This window comes from Rhagoletis pomonella, unplaced genomic scaffold (genome assembly GCF_013731165.1).
Source record: "Rhagoletis pomonella isolate Grant_MI unplaced genomic scaffold, Rhpom_1.0 Rhpom_scaffold_00006, whole genome shotgun sequence".
Classification (NCBI taxonomy): Eukaryota; Metazoa; Arthropoda; class Insecta; order Diptera; family Tephritidae; genus Rhagoletis; species Rhagoletis pomonella.
In genome coordinates this window covers 13,885,003-13,902,072 of record NW_023458560.1, presented here as the reverse complement: position 1 = coordinate 13,902,072, position 17,070 = coordinate 13,885,003, and the positions used below count along the sequence as shown (strand labels likewise).

Sequence of the window (17,070 nt, the reverse complement as noted above, 5' to 3'; positions counted from 1 at the left end):
TTTTTCACATCGCAAATGGCTGCATTTTTCAGCGCTTTATGCACATCCCCGGACATCCTAAAGACTTCTGGCGCTATTTCAGCTACACATTACTGCATTCTGATCTCATACACCTGCTACTGAACGTGTCACTACAGGCAAGTATTTCAAATAACCCAGAGCTCATCGGCATTCACTAGTTAAAACCAACGTACTTGTACAGCCCTCGGATAGCTAAAAGTACTAATAACATAATAATTTTTACAATTACATGAACACTTGTACATACATACATACATATCTAAAACTAAGCGAACTATGAAGCTTCTCTGTTTATTTATTTTCTCCTAAACAAAGTTGGAAAATATTCGCAACGCTTTCCCATTCTTCTATTCTTTGTTTACAGTGCATGATTGGCTTTTGTTTGGAAAGTGAGCAGGGCCACTGGCAGGTAGCCGTGATTTATTTTGCTGGTGGAATTTCCGGCTCGTTGGCCACCGCATATACTCAGCCAGAACTATCGTTGCTGGGCGCGTCGGCTAGTGTTTATGCCCTGCTAGCGAGTCATGTGCCACATATGGCGAAGGTGAGTTCAACGCCTCGCACCTTACTAATGTATTCATGTACTTTATATGACACTTACAAAAATGATTTAGGTGTAACTTCACTTACAAATTACATACATATATTCTATTTGTAGTTGGCAAATTATATACTATAAACATACATCATTTTCATATTTTTCTTTATCAGAACTTCTATCGATTGCCACATCGTTATCTGCGCATTGCAGCTTTGTTGATTTTGTGCGTCAGCGATGCTGGGTTCACCTGTTTCCACAATCTGGTCAACAATAACATGAGCCCTCGTATTTGCGTGGAGGCACATATTGCTGGAGCTATGACTGGACTTTGTTTTGGGTTTTTGCTCTACAGCGGTGCCAAATGTCGAGGTTATTGTACCGACTGCCGTTTGCCAAATATATGCTTGGTATAAATAAGTTATATGTTTTATAAGACATCGTAACTGTAATGTTTGTAAATCAATATATAAGTATAGCTATATATTTATGTATGTTCATATGTACCAGTATTCACGAATTTTAGTGATGCGTGTATTTTAAGCCCTCATTAGTATTCTATGCCAATAAAACGGGGCGCAAAAGTGTGTAAAAACCAGAGAGCTGCATGGATACACTCAAATTGCATCTTAAGTCACTCGCTTTCTTTTCACATCTGCACACATTCGCACTCGTTTATTTCCAAACATAACGTGCGATAGCATTGAAAAAACATTGTCAATTGAGTGAGTAATTCACACTATCAAGTGCTCGATTCAAATAACAAATGCTTGATTTGAAAAGCAAGTGCATGGCATAACTGCTGTAATGCAAGTATCAAATTAAAACAATTTGTAAAAACAATTTTTGTTAATTTTATTTGTTTTCTAACTGCATACTATAATGAAAAAATATCAACAGATTAAGGGCATCATCATTTGCCAAAAGGTGGCATCTTTTGTCAGAAATAACATTTCCAGCAGAAGGAGTGGCTATTACTCTGCGACTGAGTTTATTTAGCAGCGGCATTTCGCATTTGTGTACCTCCCACCAATTATCTAATTATATCGAAGTCCGTATGAAAATATACCTCAGTATTTTCATATCGCCGCAGCTCTGCAGTAGCTTTATCGGTTCTGCTCACAAAGGTAGGTTGTTTAAGAAGACCTGAAAACAGCTCAAGGTTGTCTGAAGGTAACAAAGGTGTATCCGTAATTTGTGGTTCCGTTGTACTGTCAGAATTCTCAGTTAACGTTCTCATAATTTGTAAATATTTCTCTTTTGTGTGCCTTTGCTCGGATTCGGTAAAGTTATTGAGTTCTTTTGCTGGCGGGTATAAAAAGGCGCAATTTTGTGCAAATCTGTTAAGTTTTCAACAGCAACTGTTTTTAAATAATAAAGCAACTTATTTTTCAAGTCTCTTATAAAGCCGATGTCTTCTGAGGTAACATTGCATTTCCTTTGTAGACTAGTTATATAAATGTACGTCAGGTGCATAACTAAATAATTTAGTAAAACGAATATATTTAAAAAAATACTTCATCAATATCCATTCTCTACTAATTGTTTGAAGTCAATGAGTGTCATTCGATTGCTCGACTTGCTGTGCATAACAGCATTTTTCACTCGCTTGACTTGATTTGGAAAGAGTATATCAATGCCATATTTGAAATCAAATAAGTACACTGCAGCTAAACATTGATTTCAAACCTAACTATGAAACTCACTGTTTGTACGGTGTTTCTCAGTACCCTTATACAGCTCACAGCACTGAGTTCATACTATTTAGATGGAAGTGAGTAAACTCATGCTGTTGTCTGGTAAAAACCAATCAATTAACTTGCATGATCTCGGTTCCGATATTAAATAATCAATAATTGTTTATACCCGCATTTTGGCACATTAGCTTCAATGTGCCATCTAATAAATAGTTTCGTCGCACTCCTTAGCTTTTTTTAAACGATGTCGTCACAAATTGCTGGCTGAGACATGAATACAGTGTAAGAAAATTCCTTTTCTATAATTGTTTCCTTATAGAAAGGTTGGTTTCTTTCTCCACCTTAGACATTCTTTCAGTGTTCCTCCGGGGTTCCTCGGGGTTTAATTTAATAGTGTTCGCTTTATTTTTGTGGTAACGAAACTTGTTCTGCAAGTTCTGGATCATTTCTACACTCTTTCTTCAAATATTTCTCGTATTCCAGATGCGTTTTGTGTTTGGTTTTTCGCATCGTGTTTTTACTATATTCGTATTTTAAATTTTTTAATAAAATCAATTGGTGGTAGTTCAAGATTGTTTGTGGATTAATAGCATCACACTGAGGATTTGGCAATAACCTTTTTCATTTATTAAAAACAAGACTTACGGGGCAATGTTTACAGTAAGAAAAAATTTTTTTTCTATGAATCGACATAATTTAAGCATTATTGACGCTATTTCCATTTGAATGAGGAAATATCGCCAATGACTTTATTTCCAAATCTTTGTTGACTTTATTTCGCTTTTGAAAAGGTAATAATGTCAATTGACTTTATTTCGCACCAGTGTGTCAAAATTGACGTAGGTGCCGATACGTGAATGCGCTGAATCCGGCATCTCCGTTCATCTCCAGAGTCGTTCGCTCGGCTTCCATATCCTTCTTAGGAAAGGCGCACAAAACGTAGTGCGTGTTGAGGCCGATCTTTTTAATATAAAATACCAGAACGAAGCATTGCTGAAGCCCTTCTCCTGCATGAGAAAAAAGAAATCGTTTGAAATCTCAAAAAAAAATTAATAATAATTAACTGTTTGCCATTAGGAGGCGGCCTAAATTGCAGATGCCTTCAACGCTAAGACTGACAGACGCAAAACACAACTTGAAGGGAAAGCTAGGCCAAATACGCAGAAAATGTTTAAGCGTCAACAAATTTTTGTTAGTTCCGCGGGGAAACCTAATTCAATTGATAAATAGACGCTCTTCTCATAGCATTTTCCAAAACTTAGCCTATGACCAATACTTCGTTGGTCGTAGATTTACCAGGTCTAACGCCAAACTGATAAGGTCCAAACAGTTCGTTGAGGGTGGTTCTTTATCTTTCACGCAATACGCGGTAATTGTCGCATATGCTAATCGCACCTTCGTCGTCATCAACTGGGGCTTGGTCTCTTCTTCTTCACTGCTTTTAGAACTGGTTTAAGTATTGAAGCATGTCTGGGAAATTGGACAGTTTTTTGTCGTGGTTATTCTTTCAAGACTTCGCCGTGGTCTAGAAATCTTTCGGTAGTTTTATAACTTTCTGAAAAAATTGTCTGGCGTTCCTCTTTTTATTATTATTAGATTGGCGCTTACACATATGTTAGTGTTTGGCCGAGCTTCTCCTCCGATTTGTGGCGTACGCCTTGATGTTGTCACATAAAGCGGTGGGACTTACAATTTTACGCCGACTCCGAACGGCGATTGTATTTTTATGAGAAGCTGTTTTTCATGGCAGAAATACACTCGGAGGTTTGCCATTACCTGCCGAGGGTTGACCACTGTTATGAAAAAACCTTTTTTCTATATTTTTTGCGATGTTGCTTTGACCTGCTTACCACTACCCCGCAGCAGCCGCCTTATCACTAATTATTTCCAGCTTTTCGCACTGACTTATTTCGTACTCTGAAAAAATTTGCATCGCTCGGCGCCCTGTAGGCAGGCCCGTCGATAGAGAGGGGGAAAGGGGTGGAACTAGAGATGGGCACTGGCCTAAATTTTCAGGCCCGGCCCGGAACGAGTGCAAAATCAACTTTCAAAAACACGCACAAGCCCGCACGTTAAGAATTTTAGTGGGGCCCGGCCCGGCCCGGCCCGGCACGACGGGACACGCCCCAGCCCGGAAATAAAGAGCCAACTCTTATTGTATGTATACATATGTACATATTTTTATACCCGAGCGCACTTGTGCACAAGGGTATATTAATTTTGTTCACATAACGGTTGTTTGTAACAGCCAAACGGAATCGAGATAGATATAGACAAATGTATACATAAATGCTCAGAATGAACAGAGAAATCGATTAAGCCATGTCTGTCTGTCCGTCCGTCTGTCCGTATGTCCGTCCGTCCGTGTACACCATAACTCGAGCAAAAATTGAGATATCTCAACAAAATTTGGTATGTAGGTTTCTGTTAATCCAAGGTAGGTTGGTATTGAAAATGGGCGAAATCGGACTGTAACCACGCCCACTGAATATAATTCACTCAAAATTGATATTTACAATAATTTTCAGACGAAAAATAAGAATATTATAAATTTTTGGAAAATGGGCGTAGCCACGCCCACTTATGGTTACATGTGTATATCTTGGTAACCGCTGCACCAATTTCTTCCAAACTTGGCACAGTTGTTGGTCTTGATATATTCTGGCCCATACCCGCGGGCTTTCGCAGGCCCCTGCCAAAAGCCCGGCCCGTGCCCATCTCCAGGTGGAACCCTTCTGCCCCGGGCTTTTTAAGGGGCCCGAAATTTTAGAACCACAATTTATAATTTTTTTTTACAACGTAATTTCTTCTGCGTTATAGGCTTTTATTATAAATACATATCGACGGCTGAGTGGAAGATCGACCTATCTCGGCAGCCAGTTCGAAAACGCCCTATCTCAGAAAACTTTTCAAGAACGCCCTACTTCAGAATTTTATTGAAAAACAATCGTATTTCAGAATTTTATTGAAAAACACGGTATCTCTGAATTTTGTTGAAGAACGCCCTATCTCAGAGCTCGGTTCAAAACGCCCTATCTCAAACGAAAATACATTGAAATTAAGCTGAGATAGGGCGTTATTCAACCCAATTCTCAGGTAAGGTGTTTTCCAATCAAATTCTGAAGTAGGGCGTTCTTGAAAAGTTTTCTAAGATAAAGCGTTGTTTAAAAATTTTCTGAGATGGGGCGTTTTCGAACTGGCTGCCGAGATAGGTCGATCTTCCACTCAGCCATCGATATATTCCGTGCTGATTGTTTCTGACTCTATAAATTATAGAAAATGATAATATTCTTTGTAATTAATACAATTTAATTATCCATATACCGTGATTTTTTAGTCCTGCCTGTAGGCGGCACCTCCAGTTGAAGAAAATAGTACTAAAAATGTAAGAAGTATTTGTGGTATTTATTTATATTTATTTCTTTGCAGATCCTGCGATTACTCTAAATCATCTAAGACTACGCTTAACTCTAACTAAACGTCATAAATATATTTGATTTACAACTTAAATACGCAAAATTTAATATTAAAGTGAAATACTCTTTAAAATAGGATTCGCTCTTCCCGCTTTCCATTGATTAATGCAAAACTTAACGCTTTAATCCTTCTCTCTTAAGCAACACTAAAGCTAAGAATAGAACACCATCGTGACGCACGGCGCATGGAATACGAAAACAATTCCCTCGCCCTAAGCATGCGCGGCTAAACTTAATCAATCTTACTTCTTTCGGTCGTACTACATAGTACATACACTACTCCCGCCTACAAAAATAATTAACAGTCCAATTGACCACACTTGACGCCCACCTCAGTGCATTTGCACTCCAAACAAGGACTGGATAGCTCCAATATAATACGACCGACCCGGTACATGCGCCCGTAGATATTACAGCCAGCCAACTTGAGCACGCCCGCCGAGTCAATTAGATTGTTGGATGCACTCTGTTGCATCTCAAGCGGCGTTGACGCTGCAGGCGCATCTAACGACTGTGGCGCCGCTGAAATAATTTGTTCGATGTTTCGTTGCACCAGCGGTACACTGGTAGGCGCCGCTGTTGGCGGCATTGTGTTGCTGCCGCTACTGCTGGGAGCTAGTGTGCTGTGGGGAAAACTTTCGCGTGCCGGCTCAAGTCCCTCGAACTGATTGAGTGAGTTTTTGTAATGCAGCAAGCCTAGGAAGTCGCCATCAGCATGTTGGCCAACGACAAATGTACGTTCGGTGGTGCGCTTCACTTCGAAGCTGGTGTCCATGAAGGGCAGCGTATCGAAAGGTGAACGCAGCAAAGGCTTCGGTTTTGGTTGGGTTGTGGTTGTTGTTGTGGGATGACGCATGGTTGTTGTGATGTTTGCGCGCTTTTGGATTGACGTCGTGGCTATATTTGAAGCTTTAGTGGTCTGTCGCCGTGACGAACTTAATTTGGGCCGAGTACTTTTTGGTCGCGTTGTCGATGCTATTCTTGTTGCAACAGATGTGGCTGCAGCTGTATTATTTCTATGCAACACGGGCGACTTCGTTCTAGTCTTTGTTCTTGTGGTGGAGACAGTTGAAGCGGCGGCAATAGATACATTCGCATTTAATTTAAAGGGCGCGGCAGACACTGTGTCCGGGGAGCTTAAATTAATGGTAGTAGAGTTGGGCTTTGCGGTTGTTTTTTGTAAGTGTTTTGACGGAGCAGCGGTTGCTGTTGTAGGCATTGTGACTGTGAATGTGCTCGTAATGTTTGGTATTAGCTCAACCGCTGCTTGCGGCAATGTTTTAAATGGTGGAACAGTACTGATGCTTATGGCCGCATTATCGGCTGGGAAAGGTGAAGACAATACTTCCTCGCCACCCAGCAGTAAGTCTAAGAAAGACGCAATGGTATTCTTGTGTTCTTCGGTGGGCAGTTTGGAACTATTCCTCATTGCGTGCTCCACATTTGCTGCCAGGAACGGCACACTAGGTGGATGGGCATCATTTGCGGCATTCGCAAACTGCGGTGCTGCTGTCGTAATATGTATCAGCGATTGACTCAGATTCTCTGGATCTTTATACAATTTCATAGGCTGTTGTAGTGGATTTTGTAGCAATATGTTGGCCTTATCTTCTATAAGAGAAGTCAAATCGGGTGGCGGCTCAGTTCTTATGACATCCTTAAATGGATCAGGCGTGGTTATTTCTGCGATACAAATAAGTATAAAGTAAAATTTAAATAATAAATAAACCACTTAAGTAATTATATTTGCATCTTCATATACTAAGGTACTTACCAATTACTTTCGTTGTGTTCTCTCTGGCCGGATCACTTGTAGTTATATCAATCAGATGTTTCGTTACTTGGTAGCCACCGTCAACGTAGGGCAGCGCACCACCTTGCTCTTCATCATCATTCAGCACGAGTGGATTCTTGGGCACAAAACCGCCTTCAGTTTTTGTGGGTGGTGAAAAGCCTTTATGTTCCACGTTTGCTCCAACAAAATCGTACTTCACGAAGGAAGCTGCTGCACTGCTTGAGCCATCCAACTTACCTGCAGTTGACGACATTACTGGTGGCAGTGGTCCTTCCACGTTGAATTTGTAGATGTACTCAGCTTTGCTACCATCCTCGATTTCCGGATAAATGGGGAAATGTGGCTCCGTGATGGCTGGATACCTATTCCCTTCATCATATTGATCGTAATCGATTTTGGCTGTCGGAGCATTACTGTGGTAGTAATCGTAGGGAGGCTTATTTCTATCAGCTTTAACGGCATCAGTGGGTAGGAAGGGAATAATTTTCAGATTTGGTAGACTGGGTGGCAATGTTGGTTCGGCGTTGGCATCAAAAGGGTCTGCCTCTAAGATAGTTGGATTTGTTTTGATCTCCACTGGTTTAGGTGTAGTGCTAGGGGGAATAATAGTAGTGCTTCCACCGGTCGTTGTTGTTGTCGTCGTCGTTGTTGTTGTTCTAGTGGTGGAGCTTGGTTTGGGCGTTGTCGTGGTTGTCGTTATCGTTAAAGTTTTAGCGGTAGTGGCATTTGTATTGTCCACAGATTTTGGCTCCTTGGTGGTTGTAGGTGTTCTACTAGTCGTCACCGATATCGGTACTTTGATGCCTTGCGCCGGTAATGGTTTGAAAGCTGATAAATTTGGTGCAACACTTGATTTTTTTATTACTTCAGGCGTCACGGTAAGATTCGCGATCTTCGAATTGATGCGCGTATGTATAGGTTTGCCCGTAGGCAGCGGTTTGAATGAAGGCATTGGCTTTGATTCAGAACTCGGTACTGCTATCGGCACCTTTAATGGTTTCGGTGTTGTGCTTGTAGTATTAACATTTGTTTTTGCGGGAGTTTTAACTTGTGTGCCATTTAAGACTTTTTCCGCGCTGAGCATGTCTGTGAGGCCATCCAAAAGTGCAGTCAGTAGACCGTTTTTCTTCTTTTCCGGCGGAGCTCTCGTTGCTACCTGCGTCGTGTTGTGTGGTCGGGCAGTGGTGGTTTTGTGAAGTTTTTCGTTGGGTTTGTATGTGGATTTAGGTACAAACTTCAGCTCGATTGGCTTGCGGGTGGGCTTTGGCGTAGATGCGGTTGTGCTTTGAGTGGTTTTTGTACTAGGCCTTGTGGTGGCTTTCGAGCTCGGACTATTTGTTGTTCTACCGGTTGTTGTTGTCCGCAAAGGAGTCACAGTCGTTTGCGGCTTTTTTGTTGTCGCGATCGTTATTTTTGCGGTAGTGCTCAATTCTGTCTGTTGAACTTCTCTTAAAGCTTGATCGTTTTTGAAGTCATTATTTTCCAAATTATTGCTTAATTCCTGCTTGCGTGAGACCACTTGAGCCTTACCTTCAGTGCTATTTTTGTTTCGTAAAAGATCTTCGGCAAGTGGATTCTCGAACGATTCACTCGATTGCGGGTCGCCCACAATAATTTCTCCATTACCTGAAAAATCCTCAAAGTCGTGATCAATACGATCAATACTGGGCATAGTGGACTCTGGAAGATAGCTCGTTGTTGTACCTATTCTCTCCCCAGTTGTTGTTTTCACTGATTTCTTCTCGTTTTCATCTGGGCCTAGCAAAATATCCACCCAAGATAGGCCTTCATAAGCCGTAGTTGTTTTCAACTCGGGCGGAACTTCCTCAGTCACTTTTGATGGTGTCTCGTCATCAGTGCCCAATAATAGATCTAGTAAACTCACTTCCGTAGGCTTCTTTTCCGCTGTAGATGCTTGCGTACTTATCTCAGGTTCAGTAAATACTTTCGTCAAAGGCGCCGCCAATTTGTCTATATTCTCTGCAATGACTTCATCATTATTTCCATCGATGATTTCCAAACCCTCGCGTATAGTGTCCAAAATGCTCTTCTCATCGTTCTTCTCCAATATATTTTGATTATGTGCCACTGTAACTGACGGGTGCCTGTCCGGTGGATACTCAACCGGTATTCTGTTTGTGCTATTCGCCTCATCCTCTTTGCCGAAGAGCAATGAGAATAAGTTGAATTGACGTGAGCTTTGTGCGCGCTGACTGCCACAATCGTAACTGGATGGACAACACTGCCCCTTCGGGACCACCGGTATGCAATTCTTCAACGCTGTCGAGCACTTCTTTGGCGCACAACGGCGCGTACCACGTATGCAGAAGCAAATGTCACACGGTTTGTCAGGATCTGAGCGCATTTTCTGTCCTTCCACGTAGAACTGTTTATCCACTGTACAGCCGCGATTGCGCTGCAGTCGCTGCGACATGCGAAGGTAATGCTTGTTTGACGTCTTGCGGTAGCGTACCTCTTGTGACGATTTGCCAGACGGCTTGCTGGTGCAATCATAGCGCACCGGACAGCAAGTGGAATCGACAAATATGGGTTTGCAGCCTTCAACGGGTAACATGCATTTCGGTTTGACGCATTTCTCAGTGCCACCTGAAATGAAAAGTAGGAAAATAAAAAGAAGAAGTGTTTGATGTAATCGAAGGAGACAGCAACGAGAAATTGAATGCCTTTTAAATGGTCGCAATCATCGCACTTACCAATGCAGTAACAGTAGGTACATAGATTGGACGATGACATTGCTGAACCGGATTTGTAGACGGTGCCGTTCTTAACGCAAACTGTAAAAAAGGAATTGTAGAGAAGAGGAAGTAGATTGTATTACATAACATATAAAAGTAAGCAAATTGCAACAGTGAAACTTTTTCCAAAAAAAAAGTGAATTAAGTGATCTTAGTTGTATTGTATATATTATACAAATCGTAAATATGGATGACTCTGACACCTTCGTAGAGCTGTGTTCATTTTAAAGTAGAACGGAGAATCTATTCTACTTCTTGAGAAAATACAATTAGGGTTCTTATACTGAATTTCTATAGAGCATTGAAATGAGCAAAAATTTCTATCGCTAAAAAAGGTCACGTGTGTCTCCAATTTTGATGGTGATATAAGTTTTTTCATACCCTGCCGGCGTAAATGATCGCTTAATTGTATCTTAATGCATCTGAAAATCGTTTTATTAGCTTAAAGTAATGGCAAAGCTGCCTACCTTTAGCTGATGCAATTGAAAAAATAACAGACACGAGTTATGAAACGACTTGAATTAATTTTGTAATGGCTGTATAAACGAACTTTATTTCTTCAATGACAAAAGGTATATTTTCATATTAAACTTTCTCATTCTATCACTATCAGTTTCGGATACCGATTTCGAAACAATAAAGTGATTGACAGAGTAAAATGTTTGCATAAATTGCCTCCGTTTTTTGGGTATGCTTTTCAAATTAATGTAATAAATGTCATTTAATATGTATATCGACGGCTGAGTGGAAGATTATCGATATATCGATAGCCGGTTCAAAAACTACCTATCTCAGCAAAACTTTTCAAAAACGCCCTCTTTCAAATTTTTTTTGAAGAATGCCCTATCTCAAGATTTTATTGAAGAATGTCATATTTCAACATATTTTTAATATATTCTCAGTTGAGATAGGGCGTTTTTGGACAAACTTCTGGAGTAGGGCGTTCGTGAAAAGTTTTCTTAGATAGGGAGTTTTCTAACCGGCTGCCGAGATTGTTCAATCTTCCACTCACCCGTCGATATCCACCGCTTTGTTCGTTGAGCTGTTGAAGTTTCTCGGAGAGCTTAAAGATTTTCTGTTCGTGAAAGTACTTGTCTCTATTAGTGAACAACTGAAAAAGGTATGTAGTAATTGACCGCCGCATCTGAATGTAACATTATACCATCGAAGGAGTTTCGAAGAGGGCGAAACAAGTGGAACTACTTATGTATGCCGGCGCAGTTGAGTATGCTGGGAGTGACAACATATAGGTGGTCGCCAAAGTTGGATGTGCTTTCGCGTTGGCGCAATTTGTGTTCCCTTCTTTGCAATTGACAAGCTCTAAATATATCTCGATCATAGATTTGTTGGTATTGCTCAATTTCCAAGCCTTTTGCTTTTGTATCGCCTAACGTGGGTTTGACTTGGTAAGGTTCTTAATTTTTCGTCATCCACCTCGTTAATTCTTCTTGGACGAGGAGCACTTTTGATATCAATGTTACTATCGTGGGATCTCTTGAATCAGTTTTGGCACTGTCATTTCTTTAAAGCAACATCTCTGTAATTTTTTGGCATATTAAAATATGGCGAAAATGTACTGTTTGGTTTTCCATTTTAAATTCGTTGTAAAGTCTCCAAAACTCAACCTAAATGCTTAGCTTTTAAGAAGTAATCCTAAATGGTAAGCTACTAAATGACAAACGACTAAAATGCATATGTATGTATGTATGTATGTATGTATACGTAAATGACTCCAGTGCACCCAAAACTGAACTGACAACAACTGCCAATTCAAGGGAATATTTAAGAGGTTTGAAAGTTCTAAGCGTTTTTTTGTTTTCAATGAGTGTTCCTTGCTCAAATTAGTAAACGTCAGAGCTAACTGAAACTCTTTTACTTTTATTATAAAATACATACTCAGCATGGTCGACCTTTTTTGTCCTGAAATTCTCAGCGCCATTTACTAGCAATAATTTCTAACGAGTTTTGCGGTTGTCTACCAGAACAATCGCCGTTTTGTGTCTATTTTGACATACATATGTATGTATGTATCCAAATAAAAAAAAGTAAGTGCGCCTGGGCCACAGTGGAGAAGTGAAACTTACGTTACTTATTTATTTTGTCTCATAACCAATGTATACATACACACATCTGCTTTTGCTTAAGGTTATTTTATAATATTCATGTTATTCTGTTTTTCCATTATCTTCATTTTTATCTCTATACTCTATCGATAACAAAATCGATAATAACGTCCAACAAAATATCGATAACAAAACCGATAGAAATATCGATAACAAATTCGAAAAAATTTCCATAGCAACATCGATAGTACCACTGGTAGCAAAATCGATAAAAAGATCAATAAAAGAATCGATAATTATCGATAACAAAATCGATAAATATTGATAACAAAAGCTATAAATATCTATAACAAAATCGATAAATATCGATAACAAAATCGGTAAATATCTACGAAAATATCGCTAAATGTCGGCAACAAAATCGATAAATATCGATAACAAAGTCGACAAATATCGATAACAAAATTGATAAATATCGGTAACAAAATCTATAAAAATATCGATAACAAAACCTATAAAAATATCGATTATTTTATCGATAAGTCTCGAGAAACCCGAAAATTTATAAAATTCCAAAATAGTTCCCAGATTGAGTCTCCGTGTCTCTCTCTATATCCTTTCCTTTATAATTACCTTTATTTTAATCTTTCTTCCACTATCTTGGTTTTTACTTTTATCGGTATCCTCATCCTCATCTTTGTTTTTACTTTTATGTTTATAATTTTCTTTATCCAAATATAACCCTTCACCTCTGCCCTTGTATATACATATATGTAAGTAAAGTGTTTAAATTTACCTTGGTCTTCATTTTTGCCTTTATCTTTACGCAACTTTGATTTTGTTTTTATTTTTACCTTTGCCATTATACTTTTCTTTATCTATGTACGTAGTCACCTTTACTTTCATTCTTGTATTGGCCTCTTTCTAAGTGTTATTCTTTAACCTTTTATTAGCAAATTTTTGTTAAACTAATACCATATGCATATACACTTGTTTCAACCCCAACCATTTCCGTTGCACCATTTCCGTTGCATAATTTCCGTGTGCAATTTCCGTTGAATTTGCCAATTAACTCCCAACCAACCAACCGCCGCTAAAGAAGTTTCACTTCAAAACTTTTTTTTAATATGACTACATTGACTTTTCTAATGAAGAACACCGATCAAAATTAGTCTTAAAGGTACTATTAACAGGTCTATGCTGCGCTGGTAACAACAATTTTGCAACCAGTAACAGTGTTTATCATAACTATACGACATCCACATATTAAAGTCAGAAGACTAATTATTATATTTTCATAACTTTGATTATTTTTTTTTATAGAAAATTTAGTTCATTGTATAACAAATTATTTTTTTTTACGGTGTTGTGCCTTTTCCTACATACATGCATATGTATAAAAACATTGTCGAAGAAAATGAGTGACACAGATAACAAAACAAATTACCAAAAATCAATGATATTTTGTAGCCACTTCAAAGTATGTACGTAAGTACATTTATCTTCAGTATTTACTCACCATACATATCCACCTCAGAATCGTCGGAGCGCCGCTGCAGCATATTATCATTAACGACGCGATCAATGGACTCCCGTTCGTAGTGATCCAAGTAAGCGATTATGTGACGCGTTGCCGGTATCTTGTAGAATGCATCGAGACGCGCACACGACAGATACGGACAACAGGCGTTCCGCTGTTGCACCACAATGCAGCCTCTAGGCGGTGGCATTGGCATTTCGGGACATACCTTCAGTCTGCAGACGAGCGTCTTCTTCTGGCACTGGCATGTGAGACACTTCTCCACGGTGGGCACGAGCGATCTGTCTGCATACCAAGTACCATTATGGTGACAGCCTGCAACGGAGTGATCAGACAAAATACCAAAAAGTAAAGAAAACGAGATTAGCAAACCGGTTGAATGGTTGTAAAGTTAGCGTGCGCAACATAACTGAGTGTCTGTATGTGTGTTTGTGCATGTGAGTGGCAAATTAAAAAGTGACAATGAAAATGCAAGTTAGCGCCTCCAAATGGGCAGCCAACACGAGCCACTGTCATTGCCATGGGCATGTGTAGTCGCAGATAAGCGTAGACTGACACTCCAAGTTGGACTGTAATTATCGCGCGAGCATAAATGACTTGTTTACATTGTAAACGGAAGGCTGGAGGGGAACTGTGGAGGAGTGGCATTAAGTTGAATACAAGAAATGTTTGCAGTAATGGCACAAGTTTATTTTTAGTACGCTGGTGTTGGAAGCATATGTGTAATTTAATTGCCAGCGAAATTGTAATTTAAGTTTTGTTTTACACAACATTTCCTTGTTGCTGTCTTAGGTTTTGTTACACTTTTAATGGGCAAGCGCACGTGAATAAGATTTTATCACGCTTGATACTCATAATTTCGTAATTTCGACTTTTTGTACTTTTTTAACATATACTTTCAACTGATTTTTGTTAGTACAAACCTAATTTTTACGTGGAATTGGTAATTTATAAGTTTTTTCTCCTCTGAATTTTACTTTCTGCTAGAAGTTTTCAAGAATATTGTTTGAAATTCGTTCCATAATACATAATATTGTTTGACTTTCTTTAAACTCATTGAAGTAACAATTTGAGTACGTATTTAGCCTGCGGGAAATGTATATATTTAACAATAAGTTGACTTGAAGTTAATTAGGAAGGAACTAAAGGTCACTATTATCTGTATATTTTTTTTGTGAAAAGCTAGCTATGTATATTTCTATGGCGATAACCGCGAAATAGTCAAGGGTTGTTATCTCTGCATTAAATGTCAACTAACTTGTAACTGACTATTTTTGGACATAAAATATCAATAAGAAAAATTATCTTTTTTTCATTTATAATTTACTTTAGATATTTTATTGCGTTTCATATCTGTTTAAATTTTCTACTGTAAGGTGGTCCCATATTCGAACTCCGTCAGACATACCCTATAGTAAAATGTACTAGTTGTAAATTACCTTACAACTACTATGTACCACATGCCCAACTAGTCAGCCAACTAACTTTTTTCCATGCAATCAACTGGTATTTTTAACATGGGGATGTCCTACGTGATGACAACCATCAGATTTCGGTCAGAAATATACCAGTCTCATACTAGTTCAAAATAGACAAAAAAATACTAGTCCAATTATGGATCAAAACCAATACTTTGGGAGTGAATAAATAAAATGAATTCATGAATATACAATGAAAAACGTTTGATTAAGTACACTTTAATATATTACACGTTTTTATTTAGCAGTCCTAGATTTGCCAATATTTAGCGATAAATTTTTTGAGTATTAATTAAAACCAAAAATAAATACATAAATATTTAAAACTTTCGAACATAAATTTAACTGCATTTTTCATTAAATGTTATTAAAAGTAAAAGCTTTCAGGTTCAATAAATACTATATTTTTTAACTTTTTTAATAATATTGAATATGCAAAAGAAAACATTTTAGTAAAAAATAAAATAAATACTTTAGTTCATTTTTGAGTGAACTAAAATAAAAATAAAAGCTTTCATCAAAATAAATTAAATTAATTATCACTGTACATTTCAGTATATTATTTTTAAAATAATTTAATTATTAATTAATTGATTAATTAATTAATTAAATTTAATTGAAATTAATCAAATAATTGTATTAATCGTGTAACTAAAAAAGTCAAAAATAATAGAAAATAATCAAAAATAACAAAATAATCATGCAATTAAAATTAATGAATGAATTAACTTTTTTTTAATTAATTAATTATTAATCATTAAAAAGGTGCTAATATCGGTATTTAATCATTAAACAGTTAACCAAAAAAAAGATACTTTAATTAATAATCATTATGAATATTAATCATTATTTAACAGATCTGTTATAATTCAACGCGTACTCGCTTTAATGGTTTACATTTTTCTTGACTAGTTTGGGGTTTCACTGCAGGGTAACTTCAAAATGATAGTAAAAAATGTCGATCTTCCTTTTATTTGTCTTCAATTCGAAAAAGTATTTGTGAAGTGCAGAAATAAAGTTTAATTAAAGTAAAATTTGTATGAGGATATTTAAGTAGAAACTTGTTCGAAGAAAACAATCTCCCGATTTCGTCCGCATTACTCCTGCATCACTTTTCAACCAGTTCCAAGTTAGCTTTTTGTAGCTAACTACAAGGTGGTTATTTTTTCAATTGCTAATTTTTTTCTGCAGGTTATGTCTGAATCCACATATAGAGCAGTTGTACGTCATTGTACTGGATACCTCGTTTAGAAACAACTTTTCAGGAACGCGCTATTTGAAAATTTGATTGAAGATCGCCCTATTTCAAAATTTGATTGTAGAACGCCCTATTTCAAAATTTGATTGATGAACGCCCTGTTTCAGAATTCGGCTCAAAAATGCCATAACTGAACGGCCGATCAAAAAACTGCAACAAGCATATTTTCAGTTGTTCATGTTTTTGAGCTATATAGCGGATTAGATTTATAAATAATTATTTATTATTGTGGAAAATCGACAAATGCTTAGTTATTACCAATCCGTCAGGGGACGAAATTTTGCCATTTGTCACAAAACCGAAGTAGGTAATCCTTACTACTGAACAGTGGCACATGTCTCTAAGTTATCGTGAATATTGGGATATATTTTCATTTAACTGCTTAGGAATTGTTTTTTATTTCGTATTTTTTCAATAAAATTCTTAATAAATCTTTAGAAAAATTCAT

General features: G+C 37.8%; 2 protein-coding genes across 3 annotated transcripts in view; one reads left to right on the top strand and one right to left on the bottom strand.

The window, feature by feature from the left end:
* The first annotated feature begins 296 nt into the window (after positions 1-296).
* Positions 297-1,349, top strand: LOC118741635 (rhomboid-related protein 1-like). The gene is made up of 2 exons (XM_036473620.1): positions 297-565; positions 733-1,349. Exons 1-2 carry the CDS (start codon positions 389-391, stop codon positions 973-975), a joined length of 420 nt encoding a protein of 139 aa, XP_036329513.1. The 5' UTR covers positions 297-388; the 3' UTR covers positions 976-1,349.
* Positions 1,350-5,640: 4,291 nt separating this feature from the next.
* LOC118740427 (mucin-5AC) overlaps positions 5,641-17,070 on the bottom strand; it is a 20,275-nt gene continuing 8,845 nt past the window's right edge. Inside the window, exons 2-5 of one of the 2 annotated variants that reach the window (XM_036471968.1) lie at positions 13,866-14,201; positions 10,242-10,322; positions 7,507-10,134; positions 5,641-7,415 (exon numbers count right to left, since the gene is read on the bottom strand). In XM_036471968.1, coding sequence (XP_036327861.1) covers positions 6,031-7,415; positions 7,507-10,134; positions 10,242-10,322; positions 13,866-14,201 — 4,430 coding nt within the window. In that variant the 3' untranslated portion in view covers positions 5,641-6,030. The remainder of the gene's footprint in view (positions 7,416-7,506; positions 10,135-10,241; positions 10,323-13,865; positions 14,202-17,070) is intronic. The other variant, XM_036471970.1, reaches the window with a different exon arrangement.

Bases quoted from the DNA above. Each gene is read 5' to 3' on its own strand.
- LOC118741635 (XM_036473620.1), top strand. From the start codon at position 389: ATGATTGGCTTTTGTTTGGAAAGTGAGCAGGGCCACTGGCAGGTAGCC. The intron at 566-732 runs GTGAGTTCAACG...TTTCTTTATCAG, and splicing joins ATGTGCCACATATGGCGAAG to AACTTCTATCGATTGCCACA.